The following is a 17,779-nucleotide window of genomic DNA, read 5'->3' on the forward strand; positions in this document are numbered from 1 at the left end:
CTTCCTCAATACCTTTATAAAATGTCTACCCTTTATAATGCACACCAACATTTTGTAAGATACTGTGCAAAATATTTTAAGACCCAAAGGAATAAATACAAATTTTTAAAAACTGTGTAATTCCACTCACAGTCATGTTATTTATCTCCCAAAATATAAGTGAACCAAAACACACACATACACAGTTAAAAAGCTACAATTTGTTACGAGTTCAGTTCTGAAAGATCCTTCCCTAAGAAGGAAGACCCTAGTCCTTCCATTTGACAATCATGAGCAATAAATACTAACTACTCCTGGCCTCTCTTTTTCCAGAGTAGGGGTCAAACCATAATCATTTCTATACCACTAGTGCCAAACAGAAGATCTTGTTAAAAATAATGTTAAAGGAGTCAATAATTGATGATTATTTTTTATCTTCTTAATATGAAAAGAGAAAAACATGGTCCTTCTAAGAAAAGAAAAAAAAAAAAAAACATGTCTGAGAATTTAATCTTACCCTTCTGGACACTGTGGCTCATCAATGCTCTCACATGTTTCTTCTACCCAACTTTTCTCACCTGAAATATTTTCAAGAAATAAAATGAGGTGAGCATACTTAATGGTGACAATAACTGTGATGCTTATGAGACACAGTAAGATAGATTCTAAAAACAAAATATGTTAAAATATGACAACATGTGGTATGACACCAGAGAAATACAATGAATAAAGGGAGTTATTCTGTTTTCCAAATGAGTTAATGAGTTGCCAGGAAGAAAACAATGAATGTATAATTTCAAGTCAGCCATCTGTATCTATGTGTTGTTCTGCATCCATGGATTCAACCAACTACAGGTCAAAAATACTTAGAAATACATTTATATTGAACACATGCACTGTTTTTCTTTTCATTATTCCATGAACAATACAGTGTAACAACTATATGTATGGCATTTACATTGTATAGATGTTTTAAATAATATGGGATCATTAAAGTATTCTGGAGGATTTGCACAGGTTACATGCAAGTACTGTGCTCCATGTTATTTTACATGAGGAACTTGAACACCCTTGGATTCTGATACCTGCAGAGGTTCAGGAACAAATCTCACATGGACACAGAGGGATGATTAGACTATGTTTGTGAAAACTTGAGTAGTTTTCTCATTTTCAAAATTTAACATTTTCAACTATGATTTATAACCCTTCTTCCATCTACTGTACACAATCTTTGGTATTCCAGTGTCTTCATTCTCTCTCACATAGAGTCAGGAATTTCTGTCAAGGAATTTCAAGGAACCCTGTAATTCCTGAATGAGGCATTATAATAACATCAGCTCGCAAAATAACTAATAACTAATCTTTTAAGTTAAACATTGTCTTCATTTACTACAAGAGTACTTGGGGCATAAATATCATGCAGAACTGGAAAAGTGGCCTTTCCACAAATTCAGTGTTAACATATGTCGCTATCATCAAAATAAAAGGGAAGGAAGAAGACGGGAATGAGTAGCTCTAGGTAAAACAAAATTGGCCATGTATAGGCAATAATGGCTATTAGGCTGGGCAATGGAAATAAAGTTCACTACATTATACACTTTCTCTACTTATATGTGTGTTTTAATAAATAGTTTTTAAAGTACCTTTTCAGAAAATATGGGTAGCTAAAAATATTCTTGCTAATATAAAAGCTGGCATCTATGCAAAGCCCTGGAAGACCTGGAAGATGCCAGGCTACTGGGGAATGGTGGGTACACGGCAGCCTGACCTTGACACACAGAGCTGTAGTTGATGCAGCAGTCACCCTGGGCCTTGCAGTCATCGGAACAGGAGCAGCGATTTCTGGACAACCTTTTCTCCCCACACCTGAATTTGTTGCAAGTCCATATATGTCCTAGAAACAAATGTCAACAAAGTATGTGTTATGGTTCCAACACAAAGTCAACACGGAATCACTGTCTCCTAGAATAGGAGCCAAGAGAGAGACAACGAACTGTTTCATAACTCTCAGTGACTCACAGAATCTGCCCCCACTGTGTTCACTCTGCCCTAACAGATATAAAACATGTGCACCCCAATTGTTCGTATTTCACTTAAAACTCAGAATTTCATCTTTTTAAAATGTGGACACATCATCATTATTATTATACAACTCATATGAGGACCCTGGCTTCTTCTAGCAACCATTTTTAGGGTTCTCAAAATTTGATCTAAATCCAACGGTCTCTCTTTGTATTCCATGGCATGTCCAAAGTACATAGAAAATTTTTCTGTTCCAAAGGTTTCATTTTTAAGTTTAAGCGAACATCTATGAACACAGCTTTAATAGACCCATAATAAAAAAATACTTATGTATTTCAGGCATCTTTTTGAACTTAGTTTAAGTGCAAATTAGACTCCAATGGCTTTCAGGATACTATAAACACAGGCATTTTTACTATCCATGAAATATTTAACAAAGGCAATGTATGGAAAAGTTTTTTCTCCAAGGATCTATTAAAACATAGAGGCTATTGTGAATGTTTATACGTGCTAAATTGAAAGGAAAAAAAAACTCAAATAAGGATAAATCATATACCTAAAGAATACCGAAATTGCTTTTCTTTCTTTCTTTTTTTTTTTTTTAATTAATCTTTTCCTAATGTCATGATTCTGTCTTTTCCGCTGCACTTTTTACCTGGTTCTATACATGTCTCCTGGTAATCTAGACAGCAGTTTCCAAGGTCAACACAGGCAGCATCACACCGACAGTTCCCAAACGTTCTCTCAAAGCAGCGGCCTTTGCAACTTTTCACTGAAAACAGTGAGCACATTAGATGATTCCAATAAATGGTTTAATTTCAAAGCAAGCATCAACTTATATACCTAGCGCAAGTATAGAATAAATTCAAAAGATGCTATAGAAAGCACAGATGAGGTAAGAGTCACCTGAGATTCTTTTCACAAATACACACAGGGACACAAACAAAAGGTAATTTATACATATAAATTTACCAGGCTTGGGGTATGGCTCAGTGATAGAGCATCTTGCCTGGGATGCTTGAGACCCTGGGTTCAATCCTCGGCATCATGGGGAAAAAAACTTAAGAATTTTATCTCTGTCATAAACAAAAGAAAAATTTTTTAAAAATTCATTACAGACCTTACTAGGTCTGAAAAAAACTAAAATACTTATAGTCTGATAAAGAAAAATTAAAATAAGGAATGGTTCTGAAATTTTTATGCTATGAAAAGTTAGCTAATAAGCAGCTATGGGTTCCCCTAAAATTTCAAACTGTGTAAAAAAAAAAAAAAATTTAAGGTGGCTATCTAGGAATATTTCAGAAAGGGAAATATCTGATTTACCTCACTGTGATCTTGGCATGAAGTAGCTGTACAGAACATGCTTTCCAGCACTGACCCTACCATGACCTGGGACACTCTTCATCTTCAGAGATCTGACTCCCTCCACAAGGTTTTCCCGATCTCCCCAACCCAGACCCATCTTCTCTTTTTAAGTTTTATAAAACCACATACTTCCCCTTAATCATGTGATTCAGGTTACTTGATTAATGTCCCAGATTTGTACTAGACAGCACACTTCCTAAGAACAAAAGCTACATCTGGATTTTCTTCAGTACACTGTATCCCTAACATGATGCAGGATGTCTGACGTGGAGTTGGCACTAACAAGTTTTTGCTAAACGGATAAATGGTGAATATGGAAGGAAAATATTTTTCTTTAAAAACAATAATTTGACTATGTAACTCCTTACTAAATCCCTTGAATAATCTGGGGTTTTATTGTATTACCAGAAAATTAGGATAATGAATAAAAGAAAAAAAAGGTAAAATAATGGTCATCCAACAACAACAAAAAAGGAATAATCTTACATCTTAACTTTAATAATGGTCTCCTGATCCAACAAGATGACACTCCCTTGAAATTTAACTCTCATTTGGAACTGGGAAATCAGGCAATTTTAGGAAGAAGGAGTAACAACAATAATTTCTAGGATTAAGAATACTAACTTTCACATCCAGACAGTGGTGGCACATGCCTATAATCCCAGCAACTCGGGAGGCAGAGGCAGGAGGATCACAAGTTCAAAGCCAGCCTCAGCAACGGAGAGGCACTAAGCAACTCAGTGAGACCCTGTCTCTAAATAAAATACAAAAGAAGCCTGGAGATGTGGCTCAGTGGTTGAGTACCCCTGAGTTCAATCCCTGGTATTCCCCACAAAAAAAAATTATGCTATGCCCATATAGAAACATACCACAATGAACCTCCTATTATATATAATTATAATGCACTAATTAAAATATTAATAACAATAATAATAGAAGGGAGATCAGTAGAATAGAGCAAGCAGATGGGGGGGGGGGGTAAGGGAAAGGGAGGTACTGGGAAATGAGACTGATCAAATTACGTGTATGTATGAATATAGCCTAATGAATTCTGCCATATATATAATTATAATGCACCAATAAAAATAAAAACATAATGCAAAAGGTAAATAAAATTACTATGTTCCACTCTTTTCAGCAGTATATGACATCTTAACAATCACTAAAATTTTTTAAATAACTGTTAAAATTACAGAATAGTTGAATAGGAGGGGAAAATTTTGTTCAGTTTTCAAAGTTGAATTCCCAAGGAAAACCATCCAAGATTTTATAGGGAAAAAAAGAAACACCAAAGCCAAAAGAATGAAAACTATGATTTACTGTTTAATTATTTATAGTAATCTTATCAATGCTGGGTAGATTTCTGCATTTGATAGTAAGAAAAACATAATCAGAAGCTTAATAATTTCATGATTACTTTGAAACCAACAACATCTTGCAATTTTAAAAACCCTAAGATCGGATACTGATCAGTTTCTGGTTGCCTGGGATTCTACCTGGTCACCTAGCAACCTCTGAACGGCTTCAGCAACTAAATCCTTGGGGGAGAAAGAATCTCAAGAGTCCCTAGAGGGTGGGGGCTGCTCTAGGGACACAGCGCAGAACCTGCTAGCCCTGTCTATATTCTTCATTGTTCTCAAGTGATTTTTTTTAAAATTATTTTGGGAGGGTTTGGATGAGGCTGAACACAAGTACACACACACACACACCACACACAGGCAATACTAGTTACCTTCTTTGGCGCAACTTGGTTTCAACCCAAATATACAACCAAGGATTGTTGTTAATACACATACTGACAAAACCTGTAAGGGGAGAAGAAGACAATTAGAGAGTGTCAAAATCCTTTTTGTCCAAATACTGTCTTTCTGTAAATGTTTCTAAACTTGATAGTGCTGTTTTGTTTGCTGATCTGGCTGCTGGCCACAGGGATGTCTTCACTATTTGAAAATTTCAAACTGTATTATATACTTGGATTCACCTATTGTCCTGAGTACGTTGACTTCAATAAAAAATTCACTTACATGTCAGCAAATATTTCTAGATCATCCAAAAGTTATATAATGAGAAACTCCTAAGATAGTATGATGAAGTAGTCATAAAAATTACAATACTTAAGGAAAGCAAAAGGAAAATTTATTTAGAGACTCAATTTCCAATTTATTAATGCATTAAAGGCAAATGGGAGCATTATATGCCTCACTTAACAGTGAATGACACAAACCTAAGCAGAACAACCTCCTATGGGCAGTGTGTGGGCCAAGCACTGAGGAGGCTTACTTGCTCCTTTCTGGGCCCAAATATTGCCACACATGGGTGGTATGGTTTGGGGTAATCATTCGGCCTCTCTAAGCAACAGTTTATTCATCTATAAAATTAAGGGGTAGGACTTCGTGGATCTCTAAAATCTTTCCAGGGTTAACATTTGCCACATTCTCATTCTCAATAGTATATGTCTAATGACAAAAGGGAACTATCAGAGAAAGCTTGCACAAAGAAGTTCACAAGGATAAAAGGAGACAACAAGGTATCAGAAGGGGACACTCAAGGATTCTCCTAAACATTCAATGGTAGTATAAATGGGCACAATGATAATTGAAGGGTATTTGTCAAATACCTACCGAAACTACAAAATGCATTTTACTATCAGTTATGAAAATATAGGGAAATGAAAAATAGTAAAACCAATATCTATTCAGTATACTATAATTTAAAATAGTAAAATAATGGATTTAAATTTTTTGCTTCTTTTTAAAACTTAGCTAGAGTAGTTTGAACAATATTTATTTTCTTCTCACCCATCATGAGTGAGAACCTTTTGTATGCCCCAAGGAATTAACACATTCCTTTCTAAGCTTAGCTCTGTTTCCAGCATTTCAACCTTTGTACTTTCAATATCCTGAACCATCTGTAGGAGTTTCTTTCCTATGAAGTTCTGTCCCATGTCACTTTCACTGGGATACCTTCTTCCTCTTTGTCACAACCACACTTTTCATATACATCCATAAATTTGCTTCCACTAAGTTCCTCTGGCTTGTATCTAATGTAGTAATCTGTGGCAGCAGCAGCTTCCCCCATGGTTGGCTATTTTATCCATAACTCCATTTACATTCAACTAGAATTTCACTTCCAGCATTATCACTTTTCTTTACTGTACTTTCAACCCTTCATTCAATTCCCGTTTCAATTACACACTTCTATAGACTATCATGTAAGCTTACTATGGGGAGGCAGAGAAGCAACACAACTACATGCTTTGCTGCCTATGTGTGAACAGACTAAAAGATGCACAGTGGCCAGCCACTGACAGACTTTGAAACAAAAGTGATTGGCCACTAAGTAGGATAAGCACCTGTTATTTACAAAGTAATTCACAGATTGATGAACTAGTAGCCAAGTTTGTACTTTAGGCAATTACTCACAGTAAATATACCTGAGTAGCTGAAATTTGAAGCATGTTGTGGGGAGCTGATAATATTCAATCAAACAGTGGTAACTGAAATTGTGCATGTCAGAGAATGAGGAAGCTAGCACTAGCAGTACTCTCACAAGTGGGCAACACAGTTATGCAAGGACATTTAAAAATGGTTTGTATTCATTAAAAACAAAAACAAACAAACAAACAAACAAACAAACAAAAAAAACCAAAAAACAGAAACAGCCTAACTTGTTTTGAAATTGGCTTACCAAGTCATGTTTTGTCTACATAATGGTAGGCTCTCAAGGGATTAGCCTCAGAGATAGGCATCTCAGAAGATTGGGGGGGGGGAAGACTCACACATTCACAAAAACCTGAGCAAGAAGAAGTTGGAAGCAGATGATGATGAATCTCCTTAATTTCCTTGACCCAGTAAGATGCATCTATTGGCAGTGAGAAAGTCAAGGTGGGGCTCTGAGGAAACAGAGGGGACTTGGGACATCCCGTGTGAAGGATGGCAAAAAATCAGAGAGGACAATGAAAAGCAAGTCAACAGGAAAAAGTAAAAAGAACTTCAAGAGCTGGGAGCCAAGCTTAACCTGAAATTATGGACTGTAGTGAACCCGAATGGCCTGAAACTCTAGGAATTGAAATGGGGAAATGGAGTAAAAAGATGATAGGACCAGGGAAATTGGAAGGCAGACAAGAAAGCACAGATGGACAGGGAATCAGGAGAGGATGGGCTGATCTAACAGGACTCAGAGGCCATGAGTATATATAGGAAGAAAAGGAAACTTTGGAAAGATTTGGTGGTAAGCAAGTATTTAAACTGCAACCATTGGTTTAAATTATGCCTGGTGTATGTAGCTCTTTACTCTCTTAAGTAGCAGAAGATACATGCTGAGGTTTTAAAAACCACCTCTTCATTTGTTAAACAAAAGTTACTTAGAATTGATTTTTATAAGATAATGTGTATCACAGAACTGAATCAAAATCATGATCATACTGTTACTTCTTATGTGTACTCCCACCCATAAAAGATGAAATTTGGAGTATCTACTACTCTGTTACAAAATAATCAATCAAAATGTTTTAGTAGGAAAATTTTCTTCAGCAATTTTTGAGTTGTGAAACCTTACTCAGTTTCAAGTTTATTCTCAAAGCTGTCGAATTCAGCATTGTCAAAATCCACCATCCCCTTCATTATCTCTACACCAATTTAGGCATTTTAATATTTTGATATTTTCTTTGCAACTATAGAGAAAGAAAGCATTTCACCTTAGAAAACTTGAAGCTGGAAAACAAAGCAAAGTTGTTGAAATTTTTGCCTCCATGTTAAGAGAATATATTTTTTTTTTTTTTGGAGTTTCCTGCTTGTTTTGTTAGGGTTCCTAAATCATTAGTATTTCTTACACATTTAGTGAGCCAAGAAAAATAGACACTTTTAAAAACCCCTGTTTTTTCCCCTCACAGGCATTAATTTAATGTGTTATTATTCTTTCTTGAATGCCTACTGCTGCATTCCCTGGGCTAATACAATGAAAGTAACTCTGAACCCTATAAAGAAACAAAAGGTGAGGGCAGTGAACATTAAAATTAATGACTGCAATGGAACAGGTCAAGAGCTACAGTAGAAATATATAAAAAATACTAACAGCAGAGAGGAGAACAGCAAAGGAGAAAAGGGTTACAAAAGGCTTCACAAAGAGACATTGAGAACAAAAACAAACAACAACAACAACAAAAGCTTCCCCCACCTTTAGCAATGAACAAATGTTTGAGTAACTGCCAAAATGCACAAAAGTAGATTCAGTGGGAAGTATCAAAAAAAAAAATGGGGGTGAAATACCTAATTTTGGATTGTATTATCTAGTCAGGGCAACAACTCTGGAAGGATACCCCATGTCAATGATAAAGATATGAAACAGGGAAAAGCAATCTAACAGTTCATCTCTGCAGTGACGATATATACAATAGTGCTTCAGATGAAGCCATAGAAGGACAGAAGACAAGACCAGTGTGGGAAAAAATAATAACAACTACAACTATATGACTGACAGTTCCACAGGACATGCTCAGTGTTAGGTGGTTCTCTAATTATATTAAATTACTTACCATACAAGATAGGTTATGATGATTATACTAGTATAAGGAAACTGAGCTACAGAGAGGTTAGTAACTTGTCAAGAACCATGGAGTGGAAAACAAAAGCAGCAAGATTTGAACTCAGCAGGTAGGCTGCAAAGGGCCTGGGGCAAGCAGGGGAGTGGATGGAGAGGCTGAAAGCGGGCTGAGGCCTTGGAGCAGCCAGTGAGAAGTTGTTGGGCCATTTAATTGCACAAGTAACACACTAAATGTACAAGTTCTAGAAAGGTCCTCTGGCAACACCATGAAAGGCAGGGGTCCACATGGGCAATGAGGGCTTGTCCTTACCTGCCCCACTTCTCCCAGGAGATGCTCTATGCTCCTCTACGCCTTGCCTCACCCCAGTTAGAGCAGCCCTGGACTATTCTCCATGAGATTTGTTTATTTATCTGCCTCTGACTAACTAAGTTCCAAGGAGCCATGAATTTATTTATTCATTTCTGTATTTATTTATTCATTTCTGTATTTTTCTGTCTAGCAGGATGCCTTGCACACGGTAGACTTTCCACAAATAATCATTCAGCTCAAAACCATCAGGCAGTGATTTAAGTGAACACAATTTTGAAAGAAAAGCATGATCCCCTACTTTTCCTCATCTGATATGACAAAAGATCATTGATTCATTAAGGGCTTTTATGCCCAAGGATATCTATAATAAATATACAAGCAAAAAAAAAAAATTAGGAAATGGTAGATTGCCAGATTTGGTAATGTGATGGATTGAATAAAATCCAGTCCTTTGTGAAGATGAATTAGCTAATCTCATTGCCTATCAGACCTTTGAATTTTGACAAAGCTGCATGTTTTCTGGAAAAAAAAAACTGAGAATTCAATTTATTACAGCACTGTGAGTCTTCAGGAGATATTCCTTCCTGGAAAATGAGAATTAGACCTTGATAAGTAAATCCACTTCTAAGCATTACAAAGTTCAAAGCAGATGCTAGAATCTTTTCTCAGAGCAAGTTCCTAAGTCCACTCAAGCAGCTGTTCAAGTCGGCTTGGTCTCTGATACACTCAGCATCATTTTAGTTATTTTTGACATTTCTGAAGGAGGTTTTCACAAACTGCAGTGAAATTGTATGTGAAGCAATTTATGGAATCAGTTACATGAAATGGGGGAAAAGAGATGTCAAGTCTGAACAAGCCCATCACGCAGAGGCAAACCTGACACTCAGCTTCAGTGAAACACTAACATTCTGAAGCTGCAGACATCTTCCTGGTGCAAAGACCTCCACTGCAAAGCAACTGAGGTTCAAATCCCACTTCTGCCAATTCATTTATTCAGCGTTTAACAAACATTTCTTGAGACCCTACATGCTGAGCACTCACCTAGTGCTAGGGATAGGGCAGAAAAAAAAAAAAAAAAAAACAAGTTCAGGGCTCTTGTGAGGCTTATACTGTAGCAAATTCTAGAAAACACCAGCTGTGAGACCTGTGAATGTTTCATGTCCTCATTAAGCCTCTCTGGTTTTTTTTTTTTGTTGTTGTTGTTTGTTTGTTTGTTTGTTTTTGTTGTTGTTGTTGTTTTAATCTATAAAAGGGTGCTGATACCCACCATACAAAGTGGTCAGCAGCTCTGGCCATAATGTGTAGAAGATGCCTAGTTAGGTGTATGGGGCCAGAAGTGCTTGATAATTGACAGTTCCTCCTGGGACTATCCAACTCACTGAGAGGACTGGGCCTACTAGAGATTCTTCCAAGAGGACAATAAAACACCACCATTTCTTTTTCTTTTATTTTCTTTCTTTTTCTTTTTTTTTTTTTTTTGGTACTGGGGATTGAACCCAAGGGTGCTTAATCATGGAATCACACTCCCAGCCCTTTTATTTTTTAAAACAGGTTCTCACTAGATTGCTGTGTTTGACTTTGAACTTGTGATCCTCCTGCCTCAACCTCCTGAGTTGTGAGGATTACAGTCCTGTACCACCATGCCCAGAAAATTCTTAATCTTGAAAGATTTTTTTCTGGGTACAGAATTCCAGCTTGGCAATTATTTTCTCTCAGCAGAGTGATGACACTGTTACACTGTCTAGGCTATAATCACCACCACTGAGAATTTAGCTCCAAGAATTTAGCTCCTTCTGTCATAATTTTGAAAGAAATCATTTTTTCCTCTAATATCTTTAAATTTTTTTAAAATTTTTACTTTTATGTTCTGCAGTGAGTTCTGATGTTTGTTGATATATTTATTTTTTTAACTCTGGTTAACATGCAAGGAGCTACATCCCAGGATTGGTGACTTTCATCAGTTCTAGAAATTTATTCTCTCTTCAAATAATGTCCAAAGTAAAAAGAGTTAAGATGGATAATAGTCACAGAAAACAATAAACTATGAAAAATGACCTAGAAAGTTTTTAGAAAAATCAAATAAAATACCAGAAATAAAAAGTAAAATGAACAAAATTCAATGATTATGCTCAACAGCAGAAGAGACATAGTGGGAGGTAGAATTAGTGAGCTGGAGGATAGCTAAGAAGACAGTTCCTGCATGTAGCCCAGAGAAAAAGGTTAAAAGAAATTATATTTCTTCCAACTCACTATTATTTCTTCCATAGTTTCTTCAAAAATCTTCAAATGGTTCTGTAATTTGTGTCCAATAATGGGTATAATGGAAGTCTTTGCTTCTACTGTGAAATTTCTGCCTTTTTTTTTTTTTTTGGTCATGTGCCATTTTCTTTTGTGATTTTAGTTATGTTCTATTCATTAACATTAAAATTTTGAGAGCTGGGGTTGTGGCTCAGTGGTAGGCCACTTGCCTTGCATGTATGAGGCCTTGGGTTCAATTCTCAGCACCACATAAAAATAAAGAAATAACATAAAGGTATTGTGTGCATATACAACTAAAAATAAATTTAAAAATTTTTTAAATTTGAAAACTCATTAAAGCCTAAGACAAAGATGTATTCTTAGAGAAAGGATTTATACTGGTTTCAAAGAGGAACCTTGGAGAAACTTCAAGCTTGAAACCATCTTCACAGCTTGAAGAAAATAAAGTGTGATCAACTTGCATTGTCTTTATACATAAAGAATACATCATAAATTACACAATAGCTATGTCCTTGACTGATTGTTCTAACTTTACAAACTATGATGGATGTGCACTACAATATATTTACAATAAAATACATGCCTTACAGATATACAAATGTGCAACAATTTCTTATAGACTGAAATTTTTATTTAAAAACTTTACCTTCATTTCTGAGTTATGATAGCCTCCAAAAATAGATCTTTTATATCTCTTTCTCTCCGTCCCATCTTCAACCTCATCAAATTCAACTGAAGAAATTTAATGCCTGTCTGTACTGTGCCAGGGAACACATAATAATAATAACTGTCTTAGAGCAGAATATCCTTCATTATCACAATTATGTTAGTCTTGGCAATTATGAGAACAGTAATTTTTAAAATTATCTCATTAATGGGTCTTTAAAAACCACAGAAACTATTATAGAAGGATTTAGCAACTTACAACTAGTATAGGTTGAAGGTTACAATGGTGGAAAAGGAAGTACTAAAATAAAAAAAGAGTAATGAAAAGTTATTTTATAAAGTTGTAAGCAATTGATAAACTACATATACACAATGACAACAGAAACCCAAATAATCTAGCTGGGTGTGGTGACACACCCCTGTAATCCCAGTGGCTCGGGAGGCTGAGGCAGGAGGATTCAAAGCCAGCCTCAGCAACAGCGAGTCACTTAGCAACTCAGTGATACCCTGTCTCTAAATAAAATACAAAATAGGCAGCAGAACACAACAGACACTAGTATGGCAATATGTAAATCAATGGATGTGTAACTGATGTAATTCTGCAATCTGTATATGGGGTAAAAATGGGAGCTCATAACCCACTTGAATCAAAGTGTGAAATATGATATATCAAGAACTATGTAATGTTTTGAACAGCCAACAATAAAAAATTAAAGAGTTTCAACACACACACACAAAAAAAATAGGGCTGGGGATGTGGCTCAGTGGTTGAGTGCCCCTGGGTTCGATCCCTGGTACCAAACCAAAAAAAAAGAAAAGAAAGAAAGAAAGAGAACCCAAATAATCTAGGAAACTCACTCTTGTTCTTGGTGGACAAGGCCATTTATTACCAAACCACTACTTGTAATAGTGACTCAAAGAGGCAGTCAGAATGCTAATGGCAACATAACAGAAGGGAACTCCACGCTGGCTTCCCTTGGTTGTGTACAGATCCATATATGTGAGGTGGGATTTGTTTCTGCCTGCTCAAGCCAGCTGCTAAGCTACTTTTAGGGATCTCTGAGTGAGTTCCAAGAGAGCTAAGCTCACAAGCTTTAGCACTCTTCCTAAGAGTGATTCTTCCTTTAAAAGGAAAAAGAACCTCTACTCTGTAGATGACAATACAGACCTTTCTACAAACACAAATGGAAAAATACCAACTTTAAAATGAGAGATAGTAAGACAGAAATCCATGAAAACATACTTCAAAGACATACCACAATTTTGTTTGACTTTCCAAGAATCCACAATTAATGCATTTTTTTTTACAATAATGATTAATGGAATTACTGGATGTATGGCATCTTTTCAAATAGTACTTACTTCTAACAGATATTAGAAATAGTGCCATGAATCTGGTACATTTTTTAAAAGACCAAATACTTCTCATGTTTAGTAAGTAGGAAAAATCAGTGTGAGGCCAAGTCTAATAGACTTTGCCAAAATGGATTGCAGTTGTGAATAAAGAGAACTACAATCCGCTATTATGTTCACATTGAGAAACCACATGTTCTTCTTTGGAAAATGTATATTATCTTTGACATCTTTCTTTTAAAAGAACAGAAGAGATGAGAAAGTCTGAAAGAGATGGAGATGTCTTGTGATTAAGGCACCAAATAGAAATCCTTAAATTATTACTTTAAACATAGGCACTCTTACATGTTACTCCTATTACTAGAGGCTCTGGGCATCTAACCTTTTCCTAGGTGGTAAAGAATATTGACTGCAGATATCTGTGTGTGTGTGTGTGTGTGTGTCTGTAAAATATATATATTTTAACTTTCCAGGATGACACTATGTACAAGAAATAGAACACGAAGCCCTTGAGATAATATGAATCTGTTATAACCCAAAATATAGTCCCAAACAATTAATGAATAAAAACAGTATAGAACGGGTTCAACTAGTCTCTCTTGGGCAGATGATGCTATCAGATTCATCTCTAAACTAATATAATAATCCAAAAAAAATACTTTGGCACATTTTATTATTTCTCTCCAACAATCAATTCTACCTTAATTTGGATGACCCTTGACCCTATATCCTACTCTCCTCTCTTAAAGACCATTACCCCCCAAATATACCCATGTATCATTTTTGGTTGAACAGAGGCCACTGGAATAAACTAGGAGGCCTGTCCTGAGAAGAGGCTGAAGCACAAGTCCTGGGGCCGTGATTCCCCAGACAAGGTCCAGAGGGGCTTGGAACTCACCTGCACCATGCCCTTCATACTAGAAATCTTTCCTAGAGCCCTCCAAGGGAAATGATTTATCTCAGGCAGTTATTGTGTCATCATGCTAATTTATTTTTGTTTCAATAAGTACCAAGCATTTCAAAGAAAGGAATAACCAATAGTTATTACTTCTGCCTCAGTGAGCAAAGACCTCAAAGTGAGCTTCTCCAGGATCTCACCAAGTACTTTCACAGACCATTTCTCTTTGAAGTTAAAGGTCAAAGAAGAAAACACCCATCTGATCGTGTACAGTAATGGCTCTGCTGAGCTTTGATGTTGGTCTGCTGACCTTCACTCTGTGATGTGTACACCCTCACAGAATATGGAGAAACAAGCATGTCATCAATAAGGTCAGTGACTCAAAACACCTCAATTGCAAAGCAGCATCACACTTCAAAAGGCCAGAGGACAGCTCTTCAGATACAGAATCTAATCCCCACAGGGGAACTTCAATTTATCTCCACAAATGGCTAATGGACCTGCGTCATCACAGAATTATTAACTATCAACACTTCTGCTCTTGGTCTGATGGCTTATTTAACTGTCTTCTATCTTGAATAGAACGTCAGAAGAGCAAAATAATTTTTGTGGTCTTTCTTCATGTATTCGTCTAACTTACTTCAGCTGAATCTATGGAGAAAAGAGATCTTGAGGAAAGTGTCTAGTCAAGAGGATTTCTATCTCTTGCCTGATAAGAAAATAAAACGACAGAGATGACAGAGTAAATAATTAAAGGTATAAAATGAAATCACTAGAAAGAAGATGGGCAAATATTTCTATAATTTTCAGGTGTTAGACACATTTAATGGCATGGCAACAAAATCCAGAAATTATAAGGAAAATTTGATATACTCGAGTCCACAAAAACTATGAATTTCTGTAAACTAAAATGGAATATCCAGCACAAACAAAATTAAAGCAGGAGAACCTAGGATGAAACATTTTCAACATACAACAAAAGGTTGCTTTCTCTGGCGGATAATGAAGCTATAAAAAAAGTAGAAAAACACACTCCAAATTTTTAAAATACCAAAAGTAATAAACCAGCTATGTAAAGAGATAAAAATAGCCAACGACAGTATTTAAAGATTACTTTCACTAAAATTCAAAAACCAATGAATGTTTTTCCTCTCCAATGAAATTGACAAATGTTAATTAAAAAGATTCATAATTACAAGAGTCGGTGAGGCAGTGAGAAGAAATAGGCCCTTACACACTGTCTTCACAGACGTCTAAATATTGCTTTCAAAAAGGTCACTTAGATGAATCTATCTAAATTCAAACTGCATATCTTCTATACCTGTGATTCTAATTCTATTAATGTATCTGTTAATATGTTGCACATAAATAACACAAAGATATGCATTAAAAGATATTTATTGTAGCATTGTTTACAATGGCAAAATCCTGTGACTATCTAAATTTCTATTAATAAGCAGAGAGTAAACAGAGTATGTAATATTATATATGCTTTGGTTTTCATTCATGGTTTCTAGGCTCATTGTTCCCTCCCCAAGGGAGTCACAGAAACTCTAACCTTTTCTTGCTTTTCAGTATCTTGACCAGAAACAAATTCTGTGACCCATCTTGTCTGATAGTCATAAGATGCTCCTCATTCCAAATGCCCCAAACCCTGGAGGGAGGAATACTGCACAGAGACCAAGGATGCGGAAGTGCACAGGCCTTACTGTATTACCCATTTAGTTTATCAGCATCATATGATTCCTTTTCTGTCTAATCACAGTTCAACATGGTTGTCCATGCTTCCATCATGTCTATGTAATGAAGTCTCCATAAAAAGCCAAAAGGACAGGGTTTGGAGAACTTGGAGAGAACTGAACATGTAGAGGGCAGCATACCCCAAAGGACACAGAAGAAGCTCCATAACCCTTCTCCTGTACCTTGCTCTATGCATCTCTTTATCTGTATCCTTTGCAATATGTTTTATAATAAGTCATAAATGTCAACCTGAGTTTTTATTTTTTTGGTTTTTGGTACCAGGGATTAAACCCAGGGGCGCTTAACCATTGAGCCACATCCCCACCCCTTTTTGCATTTTATTTAGAGACAGGGTCTCACTGAGTTGCTCAGAGCCTCACTAAATTGCTGAGGCTAGCTTTGAACTCACCATCCTCCTGCCTCAGCCCCCCAAGCTGCTGGGATTACAGGCATGCACCACTGCACCCAGCAACATGAGTTTTGTGGCTGCTCAAGCCCATTGACTGAACCCAAAGAGGATGTTATGGGAACCCCAATTTTTAACAAGACAATCAGAAGCACAGGTTAAAATTAATGTGGAGCTTGCAACTGGTATCTGGGGTGGGGTCAGTCTTGAAGACTGAACTCCCAACCTGTGGGATCCCATGCCATCTCTAGGTAGGCAGTGTCATAAATGAATTAGAGGACTTGGCAGGTGACCACAGCTGCAGAATCACTTGCTGGCAGGTGGGGAGAAAGGTTCATACCTTTTGGGGTCACAGAAGTCTGCCATGTTGACTAAGGTGGCATGAAAGCAGAGGGAAAACAGGCACTCTGTTTTTTTTATCCAGCACCTGAATACATCATTATAAATCCATACAATATAAAATACCACCCAACTAGTTTAAAATTATGTAGATGTGTCCTGGAATACTTGCTTAGATCTATTCCTGAAATACTTGCTCTAAATTCCTTTAGCATTTAGCCCCACTCAAAACAATAGAGTAATTATTCTTCACCATGCAGTGAGAAAGACCAAGCTGTCCCAGGCACAGGGACCACAGGGGAGGCCCTGAGACTACATGAAGAGACAGAATGAGTCGCCCAGCCAGCCCCTAGATGCTCTGCCCTGACATTCTAATTTCAATCACCAGCTGACTGCAGCTGCATGAACTGCATGAACACCATAAACTGCATCTGCCCTGCCACACCTCCCCCAAATTCTTGACCCACCAAAAACCATGAGAGATTTTTAGCCCATCAAACTGAGGACCAGAGGAAGAACAGAGATAAATTTATCAAGTTTGTAGTACAAACGAAAATGGCTTCCTGGCCACCTGAGGCACACTGCCTGCCTCCTTCTCCCAGATTTTATGCTTAAACCATTTGCAAGGTAAAATGATTAATCAAGAAATCTAAATTGGCTCTGCTATAAGTGTGCTTCATTGAAAGGTAATGTCCTGGGTTGTCATCACTTTAGTGGAGGAAGGAAACCCCTGACTACTACTGCACAGGCAGAGCTCTACGGGATGTAGGCACTGTAGCGTGTACCCCTCATCCCTCCTCTTTGGTAAATGCAGAGTGGAAGCAGAGAGGTTTATGAAAGACCACTCCTAATTTGCAAGTAGAAACGTGGACTATACACACTAGTTTTATGTCGCCAAGCA

General features: G+C 36.8%; 1 protein-coding gene across 1 annotated transcript in view; it reads right to left on the minus strand.

Annotated features, from left to right (window-relative positions):
* The window catches only part of Enpp1 (ectonucleotide pyrophosphatase/phosphodiesterase 1), a 66,803-nt gene that overhangs the window by 31,957 nt on the left and 17,067 nt on the right, over positions 1-17,779 (minus strand). Inside the window, exons 2-5 of the mRNA XM_027938530.2 lie at positions 5,099-5,171; positions 2,657-2,773; positions 1,748-1,873; positions 497-557 (exon numbers count right to left, since the gene is read on the minus strand). Of these exons, the coding sequence (XP_027794331.2) occupies positions 497-557; positions 1,748-1,873; positions 2,657-2,773; positions 5,099-5,171 (377 nt within the window). The remainder of the gene's footprint in view (positions 1-496; positions 558-1,747; positions 1,874-2,656; positions 2,774-5,098; positions 5,172-17,779) is intronic.

Source organism: Marmota flaviventris, chromosome 6 (genome assembly GCF_047511675.1).
Source record: "Marmota flaviventris isolate mMarFla1 chromosome 6, mMarFla1.hap1, whole genome shotgun sequence".
Lineage (NCBI taxonomy): Eukaryota > Metazoa > Chordata > Mammalia > Rodentia > Sciuridae > Marmota > Marmota flaviventris.